Below are 22,095 nucleotides of genomic sequence, written 5' to 3' on the forward strand. Positions count from 1 at the left end.
AAATGCAATTGCTACATGGATTTAAAACACTGAAAGATGAAGATTTTGTTTACTGCAAATATTTTTTATGTACCCTAATGCCCAAAAGTAAAATAGATGCTGGATTTATTCTGAAACATGGTCAGGAATTTTAAAACAGGCTTTTGTACATACAAATAAAGGAAGCATGGGAAACAAGAGCTTGTGAGTTACTTAAATGTCAAGGATTACATTGTACCAGGTAAAACTGAAATGTAGCACAGGGACTCAGTTTCATAAATTAAATGTCATTGCTGATGGGTACAAATTATATAAGAAAGATGGAAAGGAAAACCCAGGTGGCACTTTGTCAGATGCATTTATAGCTGCAGCAAGATACATTTCAGCTGCAAAATAATTTAAAAAAAAACAACAAAACACCAAACAAAAACAACCAACAACAACAACAACAAAATCCTAAACAACTAAAGTGGACATCTGCTGCAGCCTACTCCAGCAGCGAGAAAGCAGGAATGAATTAGTCTCTCTTAAGGTACTCAAAGCCACAAAACACTGAACTTGTGGAGAATTTAGCTGCCCCACATTTCTTTTAACAAATACCACCAAACATTGACCAAAGAAGTTCACCAGTTACACTGGTGAACCTGCTATAATCAATACAGTACAGGTTCTTGACAAATTGAGAAAAATGCCCCCAACCCAGGAACTGTAGCAGAGAAATTACAAATGACATCATGAATACAGTATCTAAATGTAACGCAGTAAAGAGTTTATTTGTTTGACTTAGAAAAGGTCTCCCACATAATTAACTGGACACATATACATTAAATATATAAACGCATACCAAAAGAAACACAGAAGGCACACATTCAGCCAAGTGGCTTTTTCTGAACCACTCACCACTGCAGGCCAGAAAGAGAGAGCCATGAGCCCCAGCTTTGTTACCTTCTGTCCAAAACCAGGACCACAGCTGTAGGCTCCACGGTGCTCCACACAGACCAGCCAATGAGGGAAAGAGATCCAGAGGACAGGTGTCCTCTTGGGATCGTACAGGGTCAGGATACAGGTGCCAAAGAGAGCTAATCTGGCTCTTTTGAGTAGCAAGAGAACAACAATTCCCATCTTTCCCACCCCCTCGGGAGGCTGGTGACACAATTACAAGAGGGGACGTCTTGGGCAAGCACCAACTGACAGCTTATTTGAAGACTGCTGTACCTTCAACCTCTGATGGCAGACTTCCAACACAATTCCTAAGCACTGCTCTTCGCCCCTGTGACCCCCAGCACCACCAACCACATTTTATCTGGAGAGCAAGAGAGGTTCATTTTGCAGGTCACAGCCCCAGGTTTCTCATCAAGAACCACAATTAGCAAAAACTAGTCAAAATAAATGTGGTCACCTCACACAGACTCTCTTCTGTTGCCATAGGAGCAGGTAAATAGCCCAAGTTCAGCAGATTTTATCTTCAGGGAAGAACTAGTTCCACCAGAGCCTGAAACCTCCACTCTGGATCAACAAAGCTGTGTGCCTCCTCAGAGTCATGCTGAGTTTAAGGAGCAGATTTATATCATGTAAAAATGCAACTTTGTTCTCTCAAATTAAGTAATTAAGCAGCGTGTGATAAGCCTAAGGAATTCTACTAGCTCCTGGAGTCAGGCATGAGACTGACTTCCATGGAAAGAATTTGAAAACAACTGAACATTAGCTTTCAGGAACTGGTGTGGCAACACAGAAGACAAGCAGACGAGAGACTTTCTCTGGAAAGGATATCCTGTTAGTTGACAGGTTAAAGAAAAGAGCTCTGACATCCACCATAGGAAAGAGAAAGTAAAGCACACTAATTCGCAAGCGCAGAAGGAAAGGAAGGACAAGTGAAATCAGCCTCTTGGACTATTTGTGAAGTCACTTCACCCAAGATGAAGCAACAAGGAGATAAAGGACTTCCTGGAAAACCTGACCGTATATATCAACATGGTGCTAATTAGTTAATTAACCTATTGCACAATTAAGAAAATAAATATTTTAAAAGCCTGGGAGAAAAAGGGAGCACCAGATGACACTGTTCTTTTCAGAACAAAAAGTGGAACAACATCAGCCTAATAAATTTATACCTGAACTTTGCTAATAAAGTGAAATAAACACAGAGAGAAAAAAAGTCTCCCAATGTCTGCAGAGTGGTAACCAAAGTACGGCAAAATCAAACCACTTTTAAGAACCCTGCAAACACAGTGAGTAGCTTTAGGCACACGAGCTACACACATGCAGCCAACAGGATAACTCAGCTATCAAGTCACTTCTACATCCAAGTGGTGGTGTCATTTCCAACACCTCTTTTTTCCCCCATTACCAGGAAGAATTTTATGAAACACTGCTAATAATATGAGCTGACAGACCCAGCTATAAAACTACAGCTCATTCCCAGAAGGCTATATAGAATATATTATATAGAGTAGCAAGCATTTAACCCATGGAATGAGGATGAGTATGTTTAACAGAGGGCACAATACCTTTGGTATTTTAGCATCTCAAGACATTCTGCAGGGTAAATAGAGTAAAATGGACCTACTTGCCATTTAAATTAAATATTCTTCAAGGAAAGGCAATTAATCAATCAGTGAATCAATCAATTGCATTTTAACATCAACTACAGACAGCTGTTGGAATGTAACAACCTCTACTGCAACCCAGCACCTGAAAGAGTCTTTCAATCAGCTGCTTCTGTGTTGGGAGTGCATCAATTGCCTTTGCTGTGAATTTGTTGTGCAGCTAAAAACCGAGATGGTTTCTCTAAACAAAAACCAAGAAAACTAAACCTGTGGTATTCTGGTGCTTAAATATTTTTTTTGGCAAGTAGACATGTTAGTTTTCAGGTCTCTTCTAATAACTAGGATCTAATTTTTTTAGGTATCACAAGAGGATTTACTTATGACAGCAGGATATGTAATTTAAATGGCAAGAAAGCAAAGTGAAATGTCAATCTTCCCACTGTAGAGACAAAAACAATCTGTTTATCCACTCTGTTAGTGAGCAGAACTGGAAAAGGGATAGTGAACAAGAGGACAGAAATGCCAGTCAGATCCCATAGTAGCTATGAGGAAATCATCAAGGAAACCATTAAAACAGCCTGACAACAGGGTTTTTTTTGTATCATGCACTGAATTTAGGGTTTGTTACCACAGAACACTTTGGAGGCCAAAGGTAAAAAACAATTTTTAGAAAGGGACTAAGCGCATTCATTAAGGTCAGGTCCAGAAAGAACTGCCAGAAAGCTGAGAAAATCCATAGACTGCTGGAATGGTGTCAGAGAAAGACCTCAGTATATACAAGCCTTGTATTTTATGCTTCTGTGATCACCTGTTACAAGCTGTTCTCAGAAGCAGAACAGCAGATCAGATGGCCTTTAGTCTGATTGCACACAATGCTTCTTATGGATCAAAGCTCTCAATTTTAGCATGATTTAGATTCTGGAAAGGTTAACTTAAAAAAAAAAAAAAGGACATTTGAAAAGCCTGCATGCCTCCTCTGCTTCCTATTTCAATCCTCAAAGACGTGCTCCTTAATAATTCAGTTTCCGTGAATGGTAGAAGTATTGCTGAATTAGCAACAGTGAGGATTTCATCACAGCCACTGAAGTCTATGTGACTGCTCCCAGATCCTGCCCAGGCCCCTTATCAGGCATTTCTCCTGACCCAGTCTCAAATGTATGTTAAACATTGCCTTATAATCAATTTTTTCTCTTTGCCACATTCTTGTTCGACTGCTACATTATGACCTGAAACAGTTCCGATACTGCTCTGTAGGCTACTGTTAGCTAAACCCTTCTCCCAGTCCACTCATTTCTGCTTGGGCAAGTGACAACAGGAATCTACAGGAAGACTCCTTATGGACAAAGGATTGCTCCACTGTCTGTAAACATCCTTATTTCACCCAGAATTTGCCACTTCAATTGGATTCAGCCTTACAGCCAGTCAGATCAATACATTTTTGCAGTGCAGTAGAGTAAACAATGCAACACAGTGATTCCAAGTCTGCAGCTAGACAGACCAAAGTAGCAGCACAACTAAGTCAGAAAATCTCCTGCATTTCTCTGGGCACAGAGTGAGCTCTGAGACCAGTCATCACAGTTGTTTTTATATACAAAATATGTGTGCACATAGACATATGGACTAATACATTCATCACTAACCCTCATTTAAGGGACTGACTATCCAAAGTCTGCTCATCACCCAGTAAATGTGCTTTAGCTGGGAGTGCCAGATGCATCCAGGACCCACAGTGGCTTTACAGATCACTGCATGAGGATATGGCTGTAGGTTCAAAATCAGTCAAGAAGTTACTGTTCCAGCTTGAGATTCAGTCTTTAGTTCTCCAGACAATCCTTCCCAATCAAGATAACACACAGGTAGATTGTTTGTTTTTGTCGCTCATAGTGGAGTTTGGATTCAGGTTACCTGGAAGGAAAAGAAGTTAAAGTAGTATTAATGTTAAATAAATAAGCCCTGGATAAAATTTGGACTCATGCTTCACTCTCATTTTTTACTATACACCTTGTGTTAGACCTACACTATTCTGCACTCTCTCATGGCTTTTTTTTCTGCTGCAGTGAAATGAAGAAACATTAAAATAAGAGCAAATGCAGATTATATTGTAGAGAAAATCACTGGAGAAGTATTTCTAGGCTTTGGTTTGTACTCAGTCGAGCTTCATTAGGTCCCAGCTGGCACTGATAAATAGTCTGGTCATGTCTTGGGTAGGAAGTTTTCCAAAGAGTGAGGTATGGAAAAAAACCCTGAAAACCCAAGGACATCTCATCTATTTGATGCCCATGCACATTCTCAGTAGAGCTTTTTTTTCCACATTTTGTTTCAAACATCTCTAGTGCTAATGTTTCCACCACTGCCTTTGCAGGACAAATCCAAAGGCCTCAAGGTCTCTCACTAAAGGGGCAGAGTATGCTGCCTCCATTTTCTAGAATCCTAGGTTTTTTCACTGCTTACTCTATGAATTTCTTCTGCTCCCAGTATCTGTACCTTTCAATGCTTTCACTTCTGTCTGGTGTCCATCATTACAGTCAGATGTTGATATGGATGCCCCAGCATATCTGTTTCAAGCACTGTACAAAACTGTATTTAAAGGCTTTTGCAAGTAAGGGAGCTCATCTGTGCTCTGAAGTCAGCAAAGCTTGCATGACTCTGGCCCAGGGCAGCAGGGACTGAGAGGGGCTGCCATGTGGCTTGGAATCACTCTGAACACAGGCAGGCGCCGCTCATGTACTTGTACAGAAGGAAGGTACATGTGCATCTCCCAAGCACTTGGAGCCAGATGCTAGTTCAGAGTGAAAACAGTGAGTGAAAACTGCCACAGGTCACGGTGACATGCTACTGAGAAGTCTCAGCCTTACTAAGTTTAGGGAGCATTCAACCCAAGCACTGCCTCTGAATTGGGCTTGAAGTGAAAAATTTTTAACGTCACTCTCTTGCTTGTGGGCATTTGATCAATGCTGCCCTTACCTGTAGGTGATGGGGAAGAGAAGAGCTCTCTTTTCTCCCCCTCCTTCTCTCCACTTTCTTCCACACTGCATCTTCTTGATGTTTACCTGGCAGGGTGCACTGCACCCTGCCTTCACTTTTGTGGCTGCTCTGTGTGCTACTGTCTCCTTCCCACATCTCCCTGTGGCATTTCATTCTACCTGTCCCCCTCTGACACATCCTGCATGTTAGTATTATCATTACTCATATCTCCTCCCCACCCCTCTTTCCTTCCCTGTCTGTATCACATTCAAGACCCTCATGCTTTTTTTGAAAGATGTCTGTGCTTCTCTGCTTAATTTCAACTCCCAGCCTTTTATTCTTGTCACTTTCTACTCTTGTCTTCTGACCTTTTTCTACATATCCCACTACAGTTAGAGCAAACACCTTCCTTGTATGTACCTGTGGCAGCTGCTCTCTCCACAGAGAGCAACAGGCACAACTTTCCCAGGCATTGTCCTGGGGAAGGCTGTGAGAAGACCAGAGAAAAGAATGATAAACAATTCTTATCTTCACTTGCTGCACCTGTTGTTGTGAACATGTGGAATGTGTTATGGAGATTTGTTTACCAAAGGGTGATTTCTTAATTGGTCAATGGTGATGGTGTTTTGGATTCAAAGGACCAATTTTAGGTCAAACTTAATCGAACTGTCTGTAAGGGCAATGAGTTTCTTAACAAATACAGTATAATAAAGTGACTGATCAGCCTTCTGCAATCATGGAGTCAATGCTAATTATTACCTGGCCAGGGACGTTGTGCTATGACAAGTACCCAACAACATTTCCCTCTTTCTCTTTAGAAAAGAGGCTGAAAATTCCAGTTACCACCCTTCCATGATATTACTTTGGCTGAAAAATGCTGATCATAACTAAGCAGCTATTTCAATGCCATCGCAGTACCCAGCGTAAATCCCATTTCTTGTTGCAAGAAGCACACAAAACAGAAACACAAAATCCTTCTACTAAGTGTATGTATTGATGTATTTTGCAACATGAGGAATGAAGTCGATGCATGGAGCACCTCAGGACAGCAGACCCTTCTGAACAAGCCCACTTTGCTTCCTCCAAAGGAGAACAGTAACCAAAAAGTCTGTGCCTTCTGAAGGCACACGGCTTTCAGACTTTTGCAGTGTTTCCCAGAAACTGCACATAGAAGTCACTGTCTTTGCTGGCCACAGTCTGCCCACATCAGCTTAAAATTAACAAGACTCTGGTCAGGTTCAGAGCTGCTCTTGTGTTCCTCAGCGGGCAACAGTGGAATCCAAGGGTTCTGTTAATTTCATGATGCGGTTTGAGAAAACCTTTTAAGACAATGTACAACTTCCCATGTGCTAGGACAACACCTCAGGGTGTTAATTCAGATACTTAGTTTGGGATATTACTTTCTATCTGGAGCCCTTGCATTTTCCAGACTCCCAATTCTGACTCATAGGAATCCTCTTCTAGCCTGTAAAGACTGCATCAGATTTTCAGACTCCATCACAGCACACACTTCCATCATTTCCCTTCCCAGTTCAGATTCTCTTCATCACCATTTGCTCCTACAAGACTGAATCTGACTTTTAGCCTGCTTGAATAATGTCTTTCAACTACTCTATGAGCTACTGGGGTGTGGATCTGGTCTCTCCATGCATTTGCAAGGTGGGATGTGTCTCCGTGGTGCTAGAGAATTAATAGTGACTTTGAAGGATGTGTGCACAGGCAGGCCCATGGGGCTTAAGCGTGCTGTTTAATCTTTACAAAAGCTAAGGGCAGCTTTTTCAAACCGTGAAGCTCTGAGTAATTGCATTCTAACCTGCCTGCATACGAAGTACCTTCTCCTTCATTTCCACTTCTTACCTCCCTTCTGTCATCCAGAATATCATAGCACCAGTTTTCACTAGCTTTGCTCAAAGACAACTTAAACTTTTAAAACTAAGTCGGCCCTAAAGTTACCCAAGAACAAAGTGCCTCCTATCTTTATACTGAGGCTGGAACTCTATTCCATGGGTGTGTTTAAGAATTTTTTATTAAATTCTTTTCTGTTCCTCATGAGTTTCCATCTATTTAATATGTCTTCTACCATCTCTGTTCACATGCCACTTTGGGACTATTAGACTAGAGGAGTTTTCTCTCACAATAAAGTGATTTAATTCAAAAGCAACACACAATCCATGATCTTCCTTCAGCCTTTGATGACACCAGATGGACAAAGTCTACTTACACCATAGTTCAAAAGCTATGGAGTCTCCCACTGTCACCATGAACAGGCATTCTCAATTTGCATAAACCAAAAATACTAGCAAGGACTCACTGGAAAGATTTATCAAATCAGAAAAAGGACAAGGGAAGACTGGTTTGCTGGATCTCAGCGCCTTCCCTGGACCTGTTCTCAATTCTTCCTTCCCCCTTATTGAAAGAGTTGGCAGTCTGCAGGAAGTAACAGTGGCAATAAATAAAACCTGAACATAATAGCATGGTAATGTATTTGTGGAAATGGTCTAGACCAAGCATCAGGCTGTCTGGCACAGATCCACTGTGTTAGGAAGAACAGGGACATCCCTGCTGCCCGGATGGTGCAATGCCCCAGCAGGGTGCAGCGCCCCACTGTCCAGCCAAAGACATCAACCTCTTGTGCCTTAAGCTGGGCCTGATTTCATCAGGACATTGTGGGAATGCCAGGCTGGCTGCTTTGAAACAGGTGACAGTGAGAATCTCTGATACTGCAAAGTGCTGATGAATCAGAGATAACACAATTCTCTCCTTCTGTCACTAGAGGGTAGTGCAAGCACTCAGGTCCATTCCTGTAAGTGGAAATGCCCATACAACTCCCCACAGGTCCTCACTGATTTTACTTTTCCTGGTTTTGGAATGGGGCCCACCAGCACATAATGTCTGTGCTCAAGACCTATTTGGGAGAGGACCTCTTTAGACCCAGGTTTACTTCTGCCTCCCCAAATGCCAAATGCAGATTCTAGAATGGATCTACTACAATCTTAATTAAATTAGCCATTCCTTCTTACAGGTCCTCTTTCTTGTGTTCATTTGGCATTTTTGAGTCTGTCCTTCATTTAGGCACAAATATTTCCAGGAACTAATTAATTGTTGTTGCTGACTGTCCCAATACCCTACTTTTCTTCTTGGTCCCAAGAGAACATCTTTCCATTTCACATCATGGTAACTGCAAAGGAATTCAGTCTCTCTACATCTGCATTTTGCATTCATCAGAGCACAGAATGGTTTCTGGCCAGACAAGAGGAGGAGAAATTTTCTCCTTGCAATTAGTTTATTTTCCCAATGGTGCAGGATGTATTGACACCCAACACAGCTCACTGAGAGGAAGACAACCAGGCTGAATAGTCCAAAGATTTACTTCAATCTCACAAAACATGTAAAATGTTGGGGAGTTAGCTATGAACCCACAACCTGTTAGAAATCTTTATCATTTGTGTCTTCAACTGACTGAAGCCTTGGAAGGATTTAGTGAAAATATCAATCATGCATTAGCAAAGAAAGAAAAGTTGAGACTAGTGATCTACTTCTTTGTAGCTTCTATTTTCATGACCTTCTCCCCCATTTAAAAAGGTGGTAAAGGAGCAAATAAAAAAGACTTGCACCCTTTCCTCCACTCCTTGTCCCCTCACTTCAACATAAACACATTTTCCTCTCTTCTCCACCAGGAATTTGTCACAGGAAATACACCTGCCTAAACTCTAATGAGGAAAGGAGGGATTACACTGAAAATCTGTCTGTGGCCTGCTAGCCACTACAACAGAGTACATAGTGCAGCTATTTATTAGGCAAATGCACTTCATGAACTGAGCACTGTTTTATACAAGGCAATGTTTACCTTTCTCTCCCTTTGCTGCTCAAAAGTGCAAGAAACATCCACATGAGAAGTACCAACCTTACAGTAAGACTGCCATTAAATTGCTTTCAACTTATATTGCCTGTATCTTTTAATACAACTTCTACACTTTGTTCTCACTCATTTTGGTTTAGAGGAAATTAGAAGATCTACTCACAAGTGCCTATAGTGGGTATGCTTGCATCAATCAGCCAAGCTCAGAACAAAGGACACAGAAAGCAGAGTATGTTTGGTAAAAGCTGGTAAAAGGTTTTACCTGAGTTGCCTCCAGTGCTCCGAACACTAGCATGGCCAATGCTGAGCCTCTCATATTCCAGTTTCATGTTCCCAAGGTCTTCTCCTGAATGTCCTTCACTCGCAAAAGAATTGGCCTCAATGCTTGAGCCTGGAGATCGCTTGGCCTTGCGACTGAAAAGCCCACTGGCAAACCGTTTTCCTTGCTTTGCATTGCTCTGTGCATCTTCTTTCTTTATGTCACGAATAGACTCTCTTGATTTGGATTTATTTTTCAGGTCCATGTGGAGCCGGGACAACAGTTTCTGGGGGCTCCGATTCAGCTTGTTCAAGTTCTCCAGAGGTGGATCTATTTCTGGGAACACTTGCTCCAATGTGACTAAGTCATTCAGGAACTGATTTAACCGTTTCTTTGACTCACTTGTTTCCTCCTTTTCCATATTTCCCTGATTGTCTTGCTTGTGCCGTGAAGCCCAGAGCATCATATCACCACGGGTTGCCCCTGCTACTAAACCATACTTCGGGTTAATGAACTTCCTAGCCACGGTGGAGGAATGAAAACCTGGCTTCCCAGTTCCAAGGAGGAATGGGTTAGCAATACCCAGTTCCTTGTATAAATTAACTTCCTCTGAGATGGCGTAGAGCTCACGAAACTCAATGTCAAACATCTCCACGTGCTGTCCTGTCAAGACTAGCAGGATGTTTCTGTCAATGTGGGATGAAGTCCATGTGAAGCTAAGAGGAGGAAACAGAATTAACATTAGATTTTGGGGTGCATACTTGACCCAGCCCACCTAACAAAACCTAAGACACTACAGCAGAATATGTAGTATTATGCCATTTGCCCTTATGTCCTTGGCCAGATGGGCCCCCAGAGATACATGACACAACATTATTTTTCCTTCTTTAGACATGTAGACCAGTAGACTTTGGGAGAAAAGGCCCTGAAACTCTGAAGGACCCTTTTAAAAAAGCAGCACTGAATCAACAGACTGAAAACCTCACTGAAGAGAACTGAGTACAGGGACTGGTGGAGAGTCCTTGCAGACCCATTCCTGATGCAGTGTGGAACTGTCTCTAGCCCTCTGAAAAGGTCTGCCAGCATGGGTATGTTCGATTCTCTGAAGAAGGGCTCTATGCCACCTTCTCTGTTGTCCCACTCCAGTTTCTACAGATGCCACACAGATTACAGAAGCTGGGATAGAAGGGGGGTGACATGTGAAGAAGACTCTCAAGAAAGTCATGACCATTCTTTAAATAAATGCCTTAATGCCTTAAACAAGAGTAACCCACCTGTATGATCCAGTGGCCACTTTTTCACCATCCACCATCAGGAATCGGGATGCCAGTGTGCCTCTGATCTTCCCCGATGGCATGTAGAACCCAACTCCTGTCACAGAGCGTATGCGGATATTCTAACAGGGAGGTGAAAAGACAAAATGTCACAATAAATAGGGCAGAAAGTTAGATAATTGCCAGTTCCAAGTCTTAAGATGTCACTCACATTGTCTCACTACTTCTGGGACTACAGCTCATTTTGTATCAGCCACCAAAAGGGCTGCAAAAGGAAAGCATAGTGCTGCAAGTCCTGTTGTCATCCCCTGTCTAGACAGGTCATTCCTCTCCATCAGTTTATAGCTGTCCAAAGGGTCGGCATCATCAAAACCTGGCCTGCTGTCTTCAGCTATTCACTTGAGCCACTGGCAAGACAATGCTTCCAGGTAAGTGTCCCTACTAATGTCCTGAATACATCAGCGAAGAAGAATTTCTGAGGATGAGGAAAGAGAATCTTTTCATAAAATGAATGGAAGTAGTTAGAAAAAGAATACTTCTCCCCAAACCTCACATCTCACACCCTTTGGTCAACAAACCTACAAGTAATGAAACAAAGCACTACCAGACACAGAAAAAACACAAAGTTAAGGTTACGTGATTTTCAACAATAGATGTGTGCCTGTGCATACTATAAGGATATATTTGCACATTGGACTGAGTGTTACTCTGCTCATGGGTCCTGGCTGCACAAGGCTGAACTGCCAAAGTGTCTAACATGAAACATTCCCCCTCCCCTCCCCGCAAACCCAAAAACATTGAATGTCAGTATAAGTTTGGAGCAAATTATCTTGTCACTCTGACACACAAATCTAGACAATTTTCTTCATTCCACCATATTTTTATGTAAGGATTCCTTAAGAATGAAAAGCTAAAAGGTATTGTGAACTGGAGTCATAAATGCAGGGCTGGGAGTCAGATAGTCCCAGGCATAACTGCAGTTCTGATACTGCTCCCTATGATGTTCTGGGAAGTCAATTCACCTTTGTTTCATTCTTCTCCATCTGCAGAGCAGAAGAATCAGGAGGATTTGGCTAATGCTAGCACAGCCTCAGATCCCACAAGGAGCTAAGTCCTATTACTACAAACCTCATTGACAGCTTAAATATTGATAGACTATAGAAATCAGCATGCAGGAATGAGTGATTATGAGAATGCAGATTTCTTTCAAAAGCTGTTTTTTTTAAATATAACTTCTCCTTTTGAATCCGCTGCTATTTCCCCCATTAGAATACAGCAATGGAAGTACAAATTCTAACAGTAACTGATGATAACACTGTTTTGCATTCAGTTGTTGCTTGATCTGTCTGGAGTCCTGTGTGGGCATTAACTAATTAATGCTCCCAACACTGCTGAAAGTATTATTACCCCATTTTAAAGATGAGGAGCCTAAGACAGAAAAAGATGAAGTGGCTTGCCCAAGGCCTAGCAGTGAGTCATACGTATGGGATGCTGAAGACAGGTGGGTAGAGCACAGGAGAAATGGTGCCCTTTCCAGTAATTAAAATAACATTTGAATTTGGCTGCCTGATCACCTGAAATATTTTTTTTTCCTTGCTGATTAATGTTGGATGTGGGATTTGCCAAATCATGCTATGCTGACTGCACAAGACAAGAAGTCAGTCAACAGCTCTGACGTGATATGTACTCCTGTGAATCAAGAAGTATCAGCCCGTGTGAGCAGAAAGTTTCTCAGCATATATCAAGTGTGATCTTATTGTGTTTGTACGTTCTATCACCTTCTTTTGGTGGAAAGAAAGCACACTTGAATTTCTGCAGTAACTGAGCTGTATGTAACACTTAGAAAGGCACAGAGGGGACAGAATTGAGCAGCTGAGCACATAAACCTCCTTGAATAAAAGAGGTACAAGAGCACATGAATACATCTTGAAATGCAGAAAACAAGCACAAAGTCATATTAACATCAAGTCACTTAACAGGTTATTTGTATACAATTTTCTGCCTTGAAGGATCTTGGAACATTTGTAGATTGCTAAGTCAAGCTACAGAGGAAGAACGAGCCTGGGTTCATGTACCAAAGACTGCATGGTAACAAAAGAGGAGAGACAAACATAAATGAGGTAGGATTGCAGGCATTTTCAGAGGGTACTAGAGTTACAGTAGTAACAAATATTTTGAGTAGAGGACCAGTTAGCTCCAGATAGAAGGACGAGATAGAAGTGACACCTCCAGATCTATACTGTTGCAGAAGCCTGCTTAAGGTTTGTTCTGTAATATCCTGGCTTATGGGAGATGCAGTCTGCATTAAATTTCCATATTTCCTTTCCACAGACTTGCACCCCTCCTCATCACAAGCAGTGACTAACATCTCCCTGGCTACAACTCAATATGACTGGTAACAGTCAAGCCTGACAGAGCATCCTAATACAAACAGTAAGGAATTCGTCTTCCTTGCTTTATTGTGACACTTTTAAACCTCAGTCAGAATCCACAGAAGGCTAAATCAGACCCAATTTAGAAAGTCAGTAATGCTGTGACTGACTTGACAGACCTAGGCCATAGTGCTAACAAACTGGGGCTGAGTAGGGGGAATACACAAGACAGACTCTAAAGAGAGGTGTTGTAACTGCTTCCACCAAAGAATCCTATGTGTACCTTCCGTCTTAGAACTAGGAAATCCTCTGTTTGCCCTGGACAGTTTGGAGCCTTGCAAGCTCCCATTCTCAGAAGGTCACAAGTAGTCTAGAAGAATACTGTAGCAGACCATTAAAAAACCAACAGCACTACTTCACATCACATTCCGCTCCTCCCTCATCTCAGGTAGGAGTCAATGACAAAAACCATAAAATACTGAAATGAAATTCCAAAAGTTTCTTAGGCAGAAGCTTTTTAGACTTTCTGAAGTGAAAGGAGAAGCTTTTTACATGTTAGGAAAATGAATGTAAAAATTAATGTGAAGGTAAACTTCCTGCAGATAAATCATTCCCTGGGCTTGCTTGGAACTCTAGGAGAATTCTCTGTCTTTGGGCAGAAGTGTCTGTTATTGTGGTCAGGGTTAACAGGAACATGAGGACAAAAAACTTATCTAAAAACTGGTGAGTACATTCCCCCTCAGGTCCTGAAAAAAGAGGAATTTCTGAGGGGCTATGAATTTAGTGTCTATGAAAACTCTGATTCACTGTGATCTCTGTAGAACACTCTTGTGTCAAACACAGCAGAAGTCTGACAAACCATGTCCTGTAGGCTCAGGAAGCCATATGACTCACACACACAAGACATGGTCCTATGAACAACCCATGAATGATCTGATGATAGAATTTAAATACATTTCTGGTGAGCTCTGGCCTTCAGACAAAAATTGAGGTTTTCTCATTTCATGCTTGGAGTTGGTTAAGAACTTTTACTCTTTGCTGGGTGAGGTACTGTCTTCCTACAGCAGTTTCCCTCCCATGACTGTCAGCAGATCATGATACCTTGCCATCTCTACAAAAATAATACAATTTTGTGAAAATGTTCATCATTGTACGTAGACAAAGGGCAAAACCCAGTGTTAACAGTAAATCTCCCTGTATTAGGACTGTTGAAGTGTTCATTTTGCATTGGTTGAACAGGGCAATGGGACCAAAAGGGCAGAAAATACAGAACAAAATAAGTATCTGGTGGTGACAGAAGACAGAATAAACATTGTGACCCTGTGGTTCATGGTAGTGCATCATCTCTCTCCCCCTGGGATCAGAACTTGTCTCTAAACCTTAGAGTTATATCTCATGTGGCTGCAACTTCCTGAGGAAAAAAAAAAAAAACATCCTCTGCCTCTGTACCTCGCACAAGCATTCCAAAGGAAAGGTGGGCAGAAGGGCAGGAAAGAAGAGTATGCAATTCCTTTGCTGGCAAACTATGTCTGGTAAAAACTGGGAAAAATCTTCTAGAATAAAGCAAAATGGTAATTCAAAAAGGAGATAATATTTTCCCTGTTGCTAAAAATCTGTAGAAGAAACTCAGACATCAAAGCAGGTGTCAGGAGAAAGATGGTAGATAAGAAATGGGTGAATGATAGAGTTTACTTAGCAATTTCAGTAGCTTTTGTGATCAAACAACGTAGGACAAAATGATTCTGCCTGAACAAGACCAGAGGCCCAGCTTGCTTTCTTGCTTTAAATCTGGATCTTTAACCCTTGGTACATTACATCAAAGAGGAAGGGCTGGGGGGAGTTCTCAGGGGGAAACCTTAACCTTTCTGGAGCTTCCTTGGGTATCCAAAGCCTGTTGCCAGGGAAATCCCTACATGATGGTTTCTGCTACACTGACCCAAGCAGCAGCATAGGCACATCCAAGGCAGCTCTGGGTGAGATACTAAGAGAACATCTTCCTTGAGAGGCAAATTACTTGTTTCCCCATGCTATGAAGAATCTCCCTGGTCATTCCATAGAACCATATACAGGAATTAACTGCATTGACCTTAGCACGACTAACAAAAACCTAAGCCATACTGGAAAAAAAAGTTAACAACCTTCAGGGGAATTTAAGATCCAGTATGAGACAGCTGAGAAAAGAGGGGGAAAATTTGAAGGACAGAAATCTGCAGGCTGTAGCTTTGCAGAATAGTGAACAACTGGGTCAAAAGATGTTAAAAATTTATTCTCAGTGGACTTACTTCTACTCAGCTTGTACTATTTTTAGCTGAAGATATCTAAAGGAAAACAGCATGGGCTGCCATGAAAGAATGGAATCACAGAAGGGACACAGAAATGTTTTCTCCTTCTTTTGATTGCATCAGTTCAAACTGCATCTCCTTAGAGAGAGCCATACAACTAGACTGCTGCAGGATCTAGGCATTGCTGTAGCACATCACTGGGATCACTGGTTTAGGAGTGTCAAGCCTGTGTAGAAGGATAAGAGGATGAGCAGAAGGGGACTGCTTTAGAGACAGAAAAAACAGACTGAAAGGAACTCACCTCTCCAATAGTAACACAATTCTTTCTAAAATACCAGGACATCTTTTCATTCACTCTGTCCAGGAGTTAAAATATTGTAGTACTGAAGACATGATTCTTGTACATGATGACATGGTAAGAAAAGTACTGGGAAACCAGTACCAGAGTAGATGGAACTGCTGCTGTGATTTCACAGTTATGTACCAAAGAGACACAAACCTAGGACACACAATACCACCGGCACTTGAAACATGTCTGTTATAATGAGGTCTGTGTCTTGCTTTCAAAGACACCAGAAAGAACGAACTTCCACCACTGTTATGGAGAAAAATGAGAAAACTTCTCAGCTGGATGTCTTTTTTGATGAAACTCAGAACAGAGTGTTAGTTCACAGGGGAACTCTTCAGATATATGCAGGTAATTTTCATCCAGATTTAAGATGGTTCTCCTAAAATGATTAATATGAGACTCTATAATCTTCAGAGCTTTTTGAGTTTTGGTTGTGTTTTGGGGTTTTTTTTAACTATTAATTGAGTGTTTAAGGAAAATCCACCCCTCCTCCAGGCAAAAAGCACTTTTTTGCGCCGCCGCTGCACAGAACAGTTGAATCACAAAGAGAGGTGAGTCTGGTATCCCATAGGTTGTTTCAACCTAGCAGCTTTTTTTCAGGATTTAGAACAAGTCTGTAGTAGCAACAATGACTAAAAAAGATGGGGGAAAAAAGAAGGAATACAATACTAACAAGAAACGTACAAAGGATTTCAGTCTGTATGCAGTGAAGTGAGATCCCTCTGAGGCTGCTTCTGCTAACCAAGCTAGACTGACTACTCTGCTGTGCTGCATACATTGTATGAAGGCATACTCTGGTATGGGACTGGGCAGCAGCTGTGGCCCTCAATCCCTTAAATTCTCCTTTAAGTCCTCCTAGAGGAGGACTACAAGCTCATTCACTCCCAGATTATCACTGCTGGGTAGGAAAGTCTTGATTTCACAGAGTATATGTGTCCTGTAAGAGGGATCCATGCAAGCAATGCAAAGAGCTGCTTGGGACTCTAGGTTGAATCCTTACACAGAAGACCTATAGGAATTTTCTCTGATAATTTTCTCCCCAGACAGGAATTTTTAGGTCACAAGAGCCAGGGAACTATACAGATCTCTGTCTTGGGTGAAAGGCAAAAAAATCCAAATCTTTCCTTTTTCTTTCCTTCTGTATTATCAAGCCATGCTACTATCCCTCTGTGTTCCATCACTTTAAGTGTTGTGGTAGGACTTGTAGGCAGAAAGAGATGCGTTTGCCGGTCCAATCAAGTTCCAAGGTTCACTACAACTGCAAAAGGCCAATGACCTGCAGGAGATAATGGTTTAGTACTGAATACCTTACCCTGATCTGCAAGTCACTGAGGTCAAGGCATTTGCACATTTCCAGGAAGAGCTTCACACCCTCCTCATCTAGGATGATATAGACTGGGATCCAGCGCTTATACGCCGCATCAACAATATCGCGGAAGATGTCCCGGTCCGTAAATACATCCATGACCACTGCAATAATCTGGAAACAAGAAGGTGGTAGACAAACAACTGAATAAATACTAGGAACTGAAAGGAAGGCCCGTCCCACTGGTGCAAAATAAAGGAGAGCACTGATACCAGATAATGGAGGAGAAGCCTCCATAGGGAGACAAGAATACAGGGATGTACATGCCCAAGCACTACCACTAATGATAATTTCCTGGGTTAGCTGCTGCACTTTGGAAGGAACTTAGTAAATATCTATGAGAGTTCTCCTTCTTCCAGATGAAAATGACTTATTTTAGGAGCCTGAGGAATGCCAAAGCCAAATACCTAGTTTTTCCGCTGTATTGAGAAACTTCCATTGTCTCTGTAAGGACTCACTTAATGAAGAAGAACACTGAAAATAGATTGGAAAAAAAAGACTGAAAACATAACTTTAACACTTAACCTGAAAGTGTCTAATGGAAGAATGAATGTGCAGAGGAATCAGGGCCTGCATCCTCAGCCATGATGCATAGTGTAGTAACAAAAATTCTATTTTCCGTTTTTTTCCCCCAAATCCCTGTGAAAAGTCTGCTCTCAGGGCTCGCTTCCCAAGGAATTATTTACTGAGCTCAAACATAAATACCTCATATTTCTCAGAAAGGGACTGGAGTGTATTCAAGATTTGGAGGCAAAATGATTGTTCCCTCTCTTTGCATGTATTGTTTTTCTGGTATAAAACTAATCCTTCTTTCCAGGCATAGATTTTACATAAAACCAAAAGGTTTCACTGACATGAGAGACAAGCCTGAACATTTACAGGATGAGTAACAACAAAACCAAGAAGGTTATGGGTAACTTTAATGCTGATCTTACAGAAAGGGAGAGAAAGACAAAACATGTATCTTTTATACCATTAGAAATACCAATTAATTTTTCTGCCTGAGTTATTCTTCCCAACACTTTAAAGGTTATCAATGGAGGAAACTACTGTTTTTCTAGTCCCTCCGCATAACATCAGCGTGCCAGGTCAGAGCTGCCATGCTGACAATATGCTGGGAATGGAGTTGTCTAAATTTTAATTTCCCAGGTGTTGGGAATCACAGCAATAAGCCCATCTGGGCTAGGGATGTCATATACAGGTGTGAATGGAGCTAAATACTGAATCACACTGTAGGACTTTCTTCACTTGATGCTTGGAAAAGGTGCAGCTCTCTTGCAGCAGCCCCCTAAGAAAGGGGGAGTAATTCTCCCCCTTGTTCAAGGGCCTCTTTCCTGTGAGAAATGCCCTTGTACAAATGGCTTTTAGGAAAGTGATGCCACAGTAAACATCCCTCACTGCATCTGCTGAATCTCTGCTGAGTCCCTGCTTGTACAGCCAACAACAACCAACACATCTGCTCTGTCAGGCTCCTTCTGTCAACAGTGCTTACACCAGCTTCCCTTTGTTAGAGAAAGAAAAAAGAGCTGACATTTTATTTATGCTCATCATTAACATGTAAGTTCCTGATAGAGGTGAATTGTGCTGCAGCTCTATCATACTAAATCCCACAGTAACTTCTACTAGGCAGGATTTCAGGTCCTGCCTTAGTTCTCCCTTCCCAGCAGGAATGTAACAGGAATGTTACCAGAATCTCTAAAAATTAAAATACCTGTACCACCTTGTTTCTGAACAACTCCACATACAGGCAAATCATAATTAAAGGCGTGAACAGTTCATGTATTAACTCAGTCCTGTTATGCTCCCTCTCCCCTCACACATAGTGGTTGGATGAGCTATTTAGGAGAAAGGATGCCAAATAATATTCATTTGAAGTAAGAACATCCACATAGAGAATGGATAGCAGAACCAGGAACTTCTTTTGTCTCCATCCCCACCATTTGCAATGAGTGTAATGACTGCAGAAATGACACCCCATCCTGACAAACCATTAATTGTCAGTACTGGCTTTGCATTGTGAAGGGATGGCTCCCTCCAGGCTGTGGGGCCTTGGGTCAGTTCAGGCTTCTTTCCAAGACTGGGGACCAATGAGAACAGCAGTCAAAACTTCCCATGGGCAACGCCTGTTGTGTTTGCCATCTCAAACCCCTGTCACAGCTGGTGATCTGTCAAGATCACCTAGGAGCGTTCCCAAGCACAGCAAGTCAGAGCATGAGTGTCTACCCCTGCAAGAGGTTTTCCCCATTTCTCTTCCAATCCTGTGGATAATAAACTTATCTGTAGGGCCCATAGGTGTGCCTAGCTCTTCACAGGAATTTTAAGATTGGCAAGTTAATGCTTGCTAATCTCATTGCAGCTAGGTAGCTTAATTAACATATGTTTGTAAAATACTGACGATAAGCCACCCACAGACATGTGCCACATATTACCAGTATCTGTTTAGACCCCCCCTCAGAAAAAAACAAACCCAACAATCCCCTACTCTCATTTCCTGATTAAAAAGCTGCTACCTGGAGACTTTTTTTGCCAGGGCCAGCTCAGCTGAACACAATAGGCATAGTTATCTATGAAAAGGACTATTAAACACTCAAATGGCTGTTAAACATGAAACCAGCTTCGGGCTGGGAGGGGCACAGTTTGTCCAGTCAGTGAAAAATAAAAATCTACAAAGGAATTAATTATTTCTAGGTGCCAGGCAGAGCTATTGAAAGAAGCAAACTTTCCCAGTTCTTGAACGGTCTATAGAAGCATTTGTAGCCGCGCAAAGGGGAGGTGAAGTTGCACTACATCAGAGTGTAAGGATTTTACAGCTTCTAAGTGACTGAACACACCAGTCACTGAACAGAATTACAGGGTGTGCACAATTTCTGAGAGCAAGGAGGTGAGAACATCACCCACCAGATTAATGCCTCTGGAAAGTTTTCTGTGTTTCCCAACAGATTCGGTTTGAACAAGTCTGCAAAAGTGGTGCATATAGTGTGTGCTGGCAGAGGGGAACAGGTAGAGGAGGAAATGACTGCTGAATTACAAAGCAGAAAAACCAGAAAGCTGCAAAACTAAGCACAGGAATGAAGTTTCTTACACTGTTCTCCCCTTTACCCAAGGGGTGTGTCAGCTCTGACGGAGATCTTTTCCTGGGTGGTCTCCCCCGGGAACTTCACCCACATCCGGGGTGGGTGACGAAAAACCTCGTGATTGCCCCCACCTGTTCAAAGCAAGCTCTTGTAGTATCTTGGCTGGTTTGCTTCCTTGCCAGAGGTGCCCTGTCACCACCAGCAGTCATTTCCAGGGAAAAATAAACGGGAGGAGCAGCCGCATATTGTGTGCACTTGGTCTACTTGCAGCTCAGGCTGGACGGTGTTGAGACCACAAAAAATAAACCCAAAAAACACCATCCCATAAACGAACACGCTGCCCTGTCTTTAACTAGGGACACCTGCACACACCAGGTAGGGGTGGCTGTAACAGCATCACGACCTGTCTTCCTCTGAACCGGGGAATGAGGCCGGGACAGGACAACGCGAATCACAGGTACAGAACCCCAACTGGGGGGACGTGGAGGGGATGTGCAGAGGTTTAACCCCATCACAGGCATCAGCTTTGGCAAAGCGTAACATGACTGGCAACGAGGCGCAGGGAAAGCCCTGCCTGGTGGACGCCGACCATTGCATGGCCAGCACGCTCCTGCTTCGGAGCGAGAGCAGCCCGGCCGCGGCGGCTCTCGCCCGTCTTCCACCCCATGCCCCGAGCCAGACCCTCGGCCCGGGTGAGAGCGAGCAAGGCTGGCCCGTCGAGGGCCGGGCCGTACCTTCTGCGCCTGCTGGATCATCTCCCGCACCACCTCCTTCAGGTGCGGCGCGCTCTCCTCCTTGCGCGGGTGCGTGAAGAGGGACACCCGGCTGATGCCGCGGTAGAACGTCTTGTCGGTCCAGCCCAAGTCCAGCGGGGGCACCTCGGTGTCCGAGCACTCGGGCCAGTAGGCCAGCGAGAGGGTCTCGCCGCCGGGCCCCCGCGCCACCTTGCCGCCCTCCCGGGGGTCGTCGTAGCCCCGCCAGCCGCCCCGCAGGTCCTGCAGCTCCCGGCCGGAGAGGAAATCGCGGAGCTGCTCCTTTCTCAGCGCCTCCCGGTACGCGGCCTCGCCGCGGGTCACCAGCGCCTCCAGGGCTCGGCGCTGCTCCTCGCTGTAGTAGAAGCGGGCCTGGGCCTCTGTCACCTTCTCGTTGACGTGCAGCTCGTCCAGCAGGAGCACCTGGGACTCCGCCATGCCGCCGGCACCCCCAGCGCAGCGCCGGCCGGGAGCGAGGGCAGGAGGGAGAGGCAGGGCCGGGACCGCCTCACCTGCCTTGCCCGAGCCCGCCCCGACGGGTGGGGCGGCCGCTCCCCCGGGCCTTGGGGACACGGCTGTCCCCGCCGCCCGGCCCGTCTCCCAGACTCCTGGCCCCCGGGGACGGGGGTACGAGTTGCGGGGAGAACAATTTCTGCGAAAAGGAGAACAATCTGACCTAAGAGATGCAGGATGCGATGTAAGATAAAGGGAAGAGACTGGTTATGTGGCGGCCTAAACCAGCTTCGAGGGATGTGGGATAGAAATCTTTAACTAACTTGTGAAATTGTATCCTAAGAGTGAACTTGGTACATTGAAATGGGAAAACCGCACCTCCAAGGGAAGACCATCACCCACTGAACACATGAATTTAAATCTGTGCCTTTAAACCGAGGTGGGGAAAGAGAAGGCAGTAGTAGCTGAGCCAGGTAGTGATCTAGATTCATTATGCAAATGTTGCCTGAATAGGATTGTATAAATATGCTTGCATATGTACATTGTGTATGTATGTATGTATGTAT

At 43.3% G+C, this 22,095-nt stretch overlaps 1 protein-coding gene across 1 annotated transcript; it reads right to left on the bottom strand.

Annotated features, from left to right (window-relative positions):
• Positions 1 to 3,951: 3,951 nt before the first annotated feature.
• Positions 3,952 to 21,529, bottom strand: FAM83F (family with sequence similarity 83 member F). Its single transcript, XM_053978010.1, has 5 exons — positions 21,059 to 21,529; positions 17,197 to 17,364; positions 10,882 to 11,003; positions 9,611 to 10,323; positions 3,952 to 4,430 (listed from the first exon to the last, which is right to left on the bottom strand). The coding sequence occupies exons 1-5, from the start codon at positions 21,512 to 21,514 to the stop codon at positions 4,366 to 4,368; spliced, it is 1,524 nt and encodes a 507-aa protein (XP_053833985.1). The 5' UTR covers positions 21,515 to 21,529; the 3' UTR covers positions 3,952 to 4,365.
• Positions 21,530 to 22,095: the final 566 nt, after the last annotated feature.

This window comes from Vidua macroura, chromosome 5 (assembly GCF_024509145.1).
Source record: "Vidua macroura isolate BioBank_ID:100142 chromosome 5, ASM2450914v1, whole genome shotgun sequence".
Classification (NCBI taxonomy): Eukaryota; Metazoa; Chordata; class Aves; order Passeriformes; family Viduidae; genus Vidua; species Vidua macroura.

Bases quoted from the DNA above. Each gene is read 5' to 3' on its own strand.
- FAM83F (XM_053978010.1), bottom strand. From the start codon at position 21,514: ATGGCGGAGTCCCAGGTGCTCCTGCTGGACGAGCTGCACGTCAACGAG. The intron at 17,365-21,058 runs GTACGGCCCGGC...TCTTGTTTCCAG, and splicing joins TGATCCAGCAGGCGCAGAAG to ATTATTGCAGTGGTCATGGA. The intron at 4,431-9,610 runs GTAAAACCTTTT...TTTTCCTTCCAG, and splicing joins GAGCACTGGAGGCAACTCAG to GTAACCTGAATCCAAACTCC.